Genomic DNA, 9,534 nt, shown 5'->3' with positions numbered 1-9,534 from the left:
AGCTGAAGTGATCTTCCCACCTTGGCCTCCCAAAGTGCTGGGATTACAGGTGTGAGCCACCATGCCCAGTTCGTCTATTTTTAAATGAGGGAAGGGAAGGGTATGGAGGGTATTGGGGAAAGATAATCCAGGAACTTTAATTGAGCCCAGTTTTCAAAGATTTTCCTTGTGCTGGCTGGCCTCCCTCCTACTCATGCAAAGTCCTGGGCTCCAGGAGACCCTGGTGTCCACAGCTCCTGCACCTGCCTTCGAGGCCATGTGGAGAGAAAGCTGGGGGGCAGGGGATTCCTGCCTCTACTGTTCGCTGTGGCTTTCTCACATGATGAACCTGCACAAGTGTCCATGAACAGCTTTTTTTTTTTAAAACGGGGTTTCACCATGTTGGTCAGGCTGATGTTGAACTCCCGACCTCAGGTGATCCACCCCCCTTGGCCTCCAAAGTGCTTGGATTACAGGCATGAGCCACCACGCCCGGCCTGTCTCTTTTTTTTTTTTTTTTTAAAACGGGGTTTCACCATGTTGGTCAGGCTGGTGTTGAACTCCCGACCTCAGGTGATCCACCCCCCTTGGCCTCCCAAATGCTTGGATTACAGGCATGAGCCACCACGCCTGGCCTCTCTCTTTTTTTTTTTTTTTTTAGAGACAGAGTTTCACCATATTGGCCAGGCTGGTCTGGAACTCCTGAACTTGTGATCCGCCCGCCTCGGCCTCCCAAAGTGCTGGGATTACAGGCGTGAGCCATCATGCCCGGCTGAACAGCTTTTCTTTTAAAACAAACATCTCGGCTGGGAGCGGTGGCTCACACCTGTAATCCTAGCACTTTGGGAGGCCGAGGTGGGTGGATCATCTGAGGTCAGGCGTTCAAGACCAGCCTGGCTATCGTGGTGAAACCCCATCTTATAAAAAATAAAAATAAAAAATAAAAAACAAACATCTTGTTCCATGGGAAATGTCCTTAATAAAGTGAGCTCACCTACAGATGGTGCTGCTGGGATTGCACAGACAACCTCCTCACCACCTGGAAGGGCTGGCTCCTCCCGACGTTCCCTGCCAGGCATACAACATGCCTTCAGTTTCTAAGCTATGAAGTTCTTTCCTATCTGAGTCTTCTTGTGGCAGGCTTAGGAGGGAAGCCACCGTCTGTACGGTATTAGGGCAGGAGCTCCCTGGGAAGGGGAATTTTCCAGAGTCATATTGGCAGGCCTGCTCCTCCTCGTGGCCCCCCTCCAACCCCTAGTTTCCCCTGTGTGGCCTGAACAAAGCTTCATAAAATTCTAGAGGTTTCATCTGAGGATATCAGACATGGCTCTGGGTCTGTGGAACTTCTAGAACCTTGGGGATTCTGCCCCTTGGACTGGTGTCAAGAACTCACCCATCTTACGGGTTTTTTTTTTTTGTTCCTTGAGCTCTCTGAGCCTTAGTTTCCTTATCTGTACAGTGAGAATGACAGCATTTTCCTCATTGATGTGTAGTAAAGATTAAAGGCAACGGTGGGCAGATCACCTGGTGGGCTGGTCAGGAGTTCGAGACCAGCCTAGCCAACATGGCAAAACCACATCTCTACTAAAAATACAAAAATTAGCCTGGAGTGACTGTGCATGCCTGTATTCTCAACTACTTGGGAAGCTGAGGCACGAAAATCACTTGAGCCCAGGAGGCAGGGGCTGCAGTCAGCCAAGATTGCCCCACTGAACTCCAGTCTGGGCAACAGAACAAGACTCCATCTCAAAAATAAATAAATAAATAAATAAATAAAAATAAAGGCAATGATGGATGTAAAGGCCCTGAAATATTCCTTCTGTCTCTGGTCCTGGCTCCAGGAAAACCTGGCTGGAAGTCAGCCAGAGCCTCTGAGGGCGTGGCTCAAGGCTCACGTTGTGCGGGCGGGGTGTGGGGAGAGTTCCAACCTCCTCTGGTCTGCCCCAGAGCGTGACAAAGCAGAAAGGACCTCCAGGTCACCTAGTAAACCTCCTGCATTCTGCAAACTGCCCAAGTAACATGCTAAGGAGCGGTCCCAATCCTATTAGTAGGAGGTACCAAAGAGGCAGTTGGCAGGAGAGTGGACTGAACAAGCCCCGAGGTGGGAGAGCTATCTGTGTGATAACGAGGTTTTTGCTGAGGCCCAGATTGAGCATTCCCACCTCCTGCAGGCCCTGAGCTCTCCCCACAGGGGACATGGAGACTCTTTTGCCGTGCCCTCTGGGACAGCAATTCAGAATTACTCTTGCCCCCATCAGATCTTTCCCATTCCTTAGGGTCCTCTTCATCAGTGGCAGTGCCTTCTTTTGGCTGGTGTATCTTAAGCTTTTAAACATCTAAAAGGCTTTGAAGCATCCAAGTATATGTAAATGACAGATGCCAATGTGTGTGCAAATTCAAAAAAATTTTTTTTGAGATATGGCCTTCCTATGTTGCCCAGGATGGCCTCAAATTTCTAGGCTAAAGTGATTTTCCCACCCCAGCCTGCCAAGTAGCTGGGACTATAGGCATATAGCTGGCTTCAAATCTTTCTGAGCTAGAAAAATTGAGTGCAGTTGATAGGATAAGGAAAATACTCACTACTACATTAGATAATTAATCTCATTTCTTAGAAACCCTAGTCACTCAAGAGCAAAGCCTCAGTGATTGCTTATATAATCTTGATTTTTAATAAAAAGGCGTTCAAATTATAAGTCAATGATCTATAAATGTTTTTATTTTTATTTTTATTTTTTTTAATTTTTTTTTTTTTTTTTTTTTTTTTTTTTTTTTTTTTTTTTTTGAGATGGAGTTTTGCTCTTGTTACCCAGGCTGGAATGGAATGGTGAAATCTTGGCTCACTGCAACCTCTGCCTCCTGGGTTCAAGCAATTCTCCTGCCTCAGCTTCCCGAGTAGCTGGGACTACAGGTGCGCGCCACCATGCCCCGCTAATTTTTGTATTTTTAGTAGAGATGGGGTTTCACCATGTTGACCAGATGGTCTCAATCTCTTGACCTCGTGATCCACCCGCCTCAGCCTCCCAAAGTGCTGGGATTATAGGCATGAGCCACTGCGCCCAGCCATGTTTTTTAATTTCTTATATATATTTTTTAAAAACGGGATTTCACCATGTTGGCCAGGCTGGCCTTGAACTCCTGACCTCAGGTGATCCGCCCACCTCGGTCTCCCACAGTGCTGAGATTACAGGCATGAGCCACTGTGCTCGGCCCAAATGTGTTTTTATTAAAAAGCAAAAACATCATTGCAATGCTCTGATGATATATAATTATCTTATGTGGAAACAGGCTTGAATACATTCAAAATATGGCACAAGAAGGTGGTGAAAATAAGATGGGAAACCAGAGGGGCAAAACGAAAATGTTTTTGTCCAGGCAATTTAGATCCGAGGGATATATATAAACACATGCATATACACATATACATATGTATATATAGGTATACATGTATATGTATATACATATTTGTGTCTATACACTTATGTGTATATATACACATATATATGCATATACAATTATATGCATATATATGCTGAATATTTCAATGACATGAGCCTAAAGAAAGTATTTTCTGAAGATATTACTAAAATTTAATCTAAATTTTGGAGTGCGATTTCTTTTTATTGTCTTTCCTATCTGGTAATTATTCTGGTACTACTTTCAGTTAACTCACGGTTCTATAAAATTTCAAGCAGTAATCTGACACTTCTGATGACCAAGCATCTGTGGACATCTTGGGATGGCTTCGGGGATCCTGGCATAACCTTCCGTTAGTGGTGGTCTTGCTCATGAGCTTGCCTGTCCTCTTTGGCTTGGCTTTGTTCCATTAGACTCCTATCCATCACTGACTCGAGGTGCTCAGCTGCCCTGGGGAAGGGGATGAGACAATGGCTCAGGCCCAGCAACCGAAAGTGCAGCGTTCATGAGAGATCTGCTTCCCCATTTCGAAACCTCTCTGGCTACCCCCTCTCACTGCGTCACCAGGGCCTTCATCGAGAGAGGTGGAGGCCAGGCACAGTGGCTCACTCATGTAATCCCAGCACATTGGGATGCCAAAGCAGGTGAATCACAAGGTCAAGAGATTTAGACCATCCTGGTCAACATGGTGAAACCCCATCTCTATTAAAAATACAAAAATTAGCCAGGCATGGTGGCATGTACCTGTAGTCTCAGCTACTTGGGAGGCTGATGCAGGAGAATTACTTGAACCCAGGAGGCAGAGGTTGTAGTGAGCTGAGATTGTGACACTGCACTCCAGCCTGGCGACAGAGTGAGACTCCACTTAAAAAAAAAAAAAAAAAGAGAGAGAGAGGTGGGAAGGGTGAGCTTTTCATGTCTTGGGGTGTGGTGACCAGGAGCAGGGGTGGGGAGAGCAGTCAGTCTCACCCAGTGCCTTAATGTCCACTCTTGCCATCAGCAGTTCAAGTTCCCATCTGCGGCAAGATATTTTCAGTGCCTAGAAAGTAGAAATCCTGGTCTGAGTCCAAAGCTGCTTCTCTCCTTGGGTATAGAATTCGCATGTTCAGGACAAGAGGAACAGCAAGATCGCATAGGTCCTGTGGAACAGTGATGAACTCTTCTAGGCTTGAACATTTGGCTGTACCCACCTCTGTGGATAAGGATAGTCTCTACGTGGGGAAGAATATAGCCAGAACTCCCAATTCTTAGCCAGGCATGATAGTGCACACCTATAGTCCCAACTACTAGGGAGGCTGAGATGGGAGGATCATTTGAGCCTGGGGGTTGGAGACTGGCGTGGGCAATGTAGTGAGACCCCCCCACCCCCCACATCTCAAACAAAACAAAGCAAAAATATCCTCCCAATTCCAAGTAATTTTCGTAATACCATATGTTATAATAAGCTGAAGCTGGGATTCCTTACTTTGTTGTTTTTTCTAGAAGCTCTAAACTCATCAAAAAGATACTTACAATATGTTTTAAAAGCCGGTTGGCTAAGAGAAATCAAAAGGGTAATGAAAATAAAAAAGTAAACTAGAGACAGGGTGCAGTGACTCACGCCTGTAATTTCAGCACTTTGGAAGGGCAAGGCAGCCGGATCACTTGAGGTCAGGAGTTTGAGGCCAGCCTGACCAGCAGGGTGGAACGCTGTATCTACTAAAAATATAAAAATTAGCTAGCTGTGGTGGCAGGTACCATAATCCCAGCTACTTGGGAGGCTGAGGCAGGAGAATTGCTTGAACCTGGGAGGCAGAGGCAAAAATAGAGCTTTGGCATATTTTTCTATAAACAAATACAGCTGCCTCCTTTGTTATAGTTTTAAATACATGTCTGGGGTTGACATTAGGCATCAAACCGATTTCTCTTCAGGTGTATATCTTCAGCAGTTTCTATTTCCACTGAGGATTAAAAGGTTCCTAGGCTGGTGCTGACCTGGTGTATGTGTGTACGCCTGCTTTATAAATACATCGGGAGTTTCCCTCTGTCTGAGCTCCATTACTGCTCTACGGGGCCACTTTCTTCCCTCTGCTCTGGCTTCCTGTGTATGAACTGCTGCCACACTTATGTTATCTAGAGTTATCTGGAACATTTGGGCCTCCTTGATTTATGTGAGTGAATGAAAAGAAAACTATTGAGTATAGCTAACCAATAAAAAGATAGTGGGTGAGATAGCTGAGCCCAGTAGTGGGGAGACTGAGTTCCTGCAGCATTTCCTGCCTGTCATGAACACCCTGGAGGTGGCCCTGTGCCAGGAGACCTGCCTTACCCCTGGGTCATCCGTCCAGGGCTCTCTGGGTGTGCAGCCTGAGGCTGGGGAAGAGAAGCACTGAGAGGGCACGTGGCTTTGTGGGACGTGGTGACTCGCTCCCTCTGCAGGGATACACAGCACCTGGCTTCCGTGGGGTCTACAGAAGATTGAAATAATTATCTGGACTTTTGTCATTAAGTTTAGGAGGAAAAGAATACACCAAAAAAGGAGAATGAAATCCTGAGGTTTCGTTGCCTTCATCTGAATCCCCACCCAGGAAGTAACCCAGAAAGGGAAAAGTTGTGGCTCCGACTTATGGGTTCTCTGTAAAAGACCCACAACCTGTATACATGGAGTCATCCCATAATAATCAGCCCCAGTCCAGGGGGTCAGGGATGGGAGGCAAATGGCCTTCCCTTCTTCAAACCTCCCTGGTGTGGGGTTTTCTGAGACATTTTTCCTCATTTGGCCAGCTTCCACTTTCAACACATTCAAGGGAAAGGGAGGTGGGTACTCAGTATCGCGCTGGGGACAGCTCCCTCTTTACCACACTGGCCCTAAGGTTGGGAGTGAGTTTCGAGATAGTAGCTATTTGAATAAATCAAGGCATGTGGACCAATTTAGTGCTCTTTCATCGAGGATCTATAAAAGCCTTATTAATAGAATGATTCCTATTTGGTACGTATAGATCAATGGTTCTCAACTCTGCCTGTTGGAACACTCTGGAGAGCTCAAAATCTTAGGGATTGTATCATTCCTTTGATGAACTGGAAACAGAAAAAGGTGATTCTGACAGACTATTTCTGATGCCAACCTCTAGAAGGCCTCTCTTTCCCTGCATTAATTTTATTGGCGTTTACCCAAATAAAAAACATATCTTATCCATCTCCCTCATCTGCAACCCACCCAGCAAGGAAGGAGAAGGTGTTTGGAAGCAGCACTAAGCATTCTGCATACCTGGTGACACATAAACCAGGGAGAGAAAGATGTTCTGACAAGCCAGGAGCAGCACCTCGGATTCCTCCCGAAGGGTCCACAGTGCCAGCATTTATTTCCTCCCTCGCTCACTCCCTCTCTTCCTTCCTTCCTTCCCTCCCTCCTTTCTCTCTCTCTCTCTTTCTCTTTCCCCTTCCTTCCTTCCTTCCTTCCTTCCTTCCTTCCTTCCTTCCTTCCTTCCTTCCCTCCTTCCTTCCCTCCTTCCTTCCTTCCTCTTTCCTTTTTCTTTCTTTCTCTTTCTCTTTTTTTTTTGAGACAGAATCTTGCTCTGTCACCCAGATTAGAGTNTAGAGTGCAGTGGCACAATCGTGGCTCACTGCAGCCTCAAACTCCTGGGCTCATGCAATCCACCCACCTTGGCCTCTCAAGTAGCTGGGACTACAGGCACACGCCACCATGCCCAGTTAATTTTTTAATGATTTTGGTAGAGATGGCGTCTCATCATGCACGTTTCCATGGCTGGTCTCAAACCCTGGCCTCAAGCGATCCTCCCACCTCGGCCTCTCAAAGTGCTGAGATGGCAGGCATGAGCCACCATGCCAGGCCAATACTTAGGTCTCGAGGCAATGAGAAGCTCAAGCAATTACTTTTTTGTTGTTGATACTACAGGTTGTTGGGTTTATGGTTGGTCCATAAAAGAAGACAAGGGGATTTAAAGTCGTACACTTCTAGTTTTCTGAACAGCCTAGTTTGAGTGGTGCTTTCGCTGCCTGGGAAGGCAGAGCCCAGAGATAATATATGCGGAACCTCTTTCTGATGTCCTTGGGATTCCTATGTTGTGGTTTTTTTTTTTCCACTTCAAAACCTATCTGTTGTGCTTGCTTCGGCAGCACATATACTAAAATTGGAACGATACAGCGAAGATTAGCACAGCCCCTGTGCAAAGATGACACGAAAATTCATGAAGTGTTCCATATTTTTTTTGTAATAATAACACTTTTTTAAAAATAAATAAAACATTAAAAAAAAAACAAACCTATCTCTTGTGATCCCTCTAAGTAACTGTAGTTTGATAGATGCTTTGGTGGTAACGTGGTAAAGTAAAACTCAAGAGACAAACTGGAGCATCACCGCTGCCTGCGTTCATGGTACTTTGAAAGTATACAACATGCAGGAAAATCTGAATTTAAGTCACAAAGAGAAGAGTTTTATCCCCTGTCCTCTAGGGCTGGCTGAGCCGATTATTGACAAGGTTTGATCTCCAACTATTTAGATATATTATAAAAAGAAAACAACAACAAAAAAGCAATACAAACAAAAACAAAACAACAAACTTCAGAGTGGACTTTAGAAGGCGTATAGAAGGGTGGCAGGCACTGTAGTCTATGGTCACGTGACTTTCCAGCTTCCAAAGTCTGTCCTTCGGTAGGAAGGAAGGGTTGGTCAGGCACAGGGAGAAGAGAGGAAAGGGGAGGGGGAGCTGCTCCTGGTTCTGGGAACAGGACAAGGGTGGCCAGCACCTCCTAGGCTGGGATGCGGAGTGAAGACAAGGCCCAGGTGCAGGCAGTGTTTTCCTGAAACCCCTGCGTAGCACTCGTAAGGAGGGCGTTCACCCTGTTCACTGTGTGAGGCCGGATGAGAAGTTTTGCTAGGATATGAGAGGCTGGGGAAACTGGACCTTGCTCAAACATTTTCCAAGCTCAGAAATGAATACCTTTCCTGGCTACTCAGGAGGCTGAGGTGGGAAGAGTGCTCCAACCCAGGAGTTTGAGGCTGCAGTGAGCTATGTTTGCACCACTGCATAGTCTGGGAGACAAAGCTAGACTCTGTTTCTAAAAAAAAAAAAAAAAAAAAAAAAAAAAACTTGTTAAAAAAAAAAAAAAAAAAAAAAAAAAAGAAAAATGCCATGCTGCTGTGTGGTTTGAATTTTGCTCCTGGAGCTGTCTCTCCCCATCCCGGTCCTCCAGTGGAGACTGCAGTTGTCCAAGCCTGGAGACCCAGCGGCGAGTAGCCTTTTGCTCCTGGACTGACTCGAGATGCTTAAAGGATGGCCTCCTCAGATCTGGAATTATTATGCTCTCATGTTAATGAAAAGACTGGCAATATTAAGAAAACCTTGTCATTAAGAAACTGTGGCCAGGAACCTACCTTGAAGACTGTATTAAATAAAATAGGAGATGAGATCACTGTAGCAAATGAACTTCTAAATAAATTGGAATTGGAAATTCAGCAACAAGAACAAACCAACAATTCACTCAAGGAACTCTGTGAATCTCTTGAAGATTACAAAGACATAGAACATCTTAAAGAAAACATTCCTTCCCATTTGCCACAAGTAAGAGTCACCCAGAGATGGGTTAAGGGATCAGATCTTGATTCTGAAGAACCAAACAAAGCTGTGGAACCTGGACCCATAAAGAAGTTCCCCAAAGAACAAAGAAGTATTAAGGAATTGCCATTTATAACTTCTGACGAGTTCAATGGTGTTCCTTCGTACATGAAATCTCGCTTGACCTATGGTCAAATTAATGACTCTATTAAAGAAATCAACAAGGCAGTTATTAGTAAATATAAAATCCTATATCAACGAAAAAAGTCTATGAATTTTGTGGCCAGAAATCTCTATCACAGATTTATTAATGAAGAAACGAAGGATACCAAAGGTCGTTATTTTATAATGGAAGCTGACATAAAGGAGTTCATGACTTTGAAAGTTGACAGGAAGTTTCTTGTGATACTGAGTATTTTACGACACTGCCAGAGGCTATCAGAGGTTGGAGGGGGAGGACTTACTCCTTATGTTATAACCGGAGTCCTTGTGAGCTTTTGAATGGACCAAGAGTAGGGTATAGAGGCCATTTCTGTAATTTTCATATATATAATTTCTTTAGCTTTTTTGTTTTGTTTTTTTGTTT

General features: G+C 44.9%; 1 protein-coding gene and 1 non-coding gene across 2 annotated transcripts; both read left to right on the top strand.

The window, feature by feature from the left end:
* Nucleotides 1-7,493: 7,493 nt before the first annotated feature.
* On the top strand, nucleotides 7,494-7,600 carry LOC119467147. The gene has a single exon (XR_005195679.1). It is a non-coding gene; the product is annotated as a U6 spliceosomal RNA (small nuclear RNA).
* Nucleotides 7,601-8,594: 994 nt separating this feature from the next.
* LOC108281941 (spindle and kinetochore-associated protein 1-like) lies at nucleotides 8,595-9,449 on the top strand. The gene has a single exon (XM_037728230.1). The coding sequence runs from the start codon at nucleotides 8,667-8,669 to the stop codon at nucleotides 9,447-9,449; it is 783 nt and encodes a 260-aa protein (XP_037584158.1). The 5' UTR covers nucleotides 8,595-8,666.
* Nucleotides 9,450-9,534: the final 85 nt, after the last annotated feature.

This window comes from Cebus imitator, unplaced genomic scaffold (assembly GCF_001604975.1).
Source record: "Cebus imitator isolate Cc_AM_T3 unplaced genomic scaffold, Cebus_imitator-1.0 Scaffold12, whole genome shotgun sequence".
Taxonomy (NCBI): Eukaryota; Metazoa; Chordata; class Mammalia; order Primates; family Cebidae; genus Cebus; species Cebus imitator.
The sequence above is the reverse complement of the archived record's forward strand: the minus strand, read 5'-3'. Positions and strand labels throughout refer to the sequence as shown.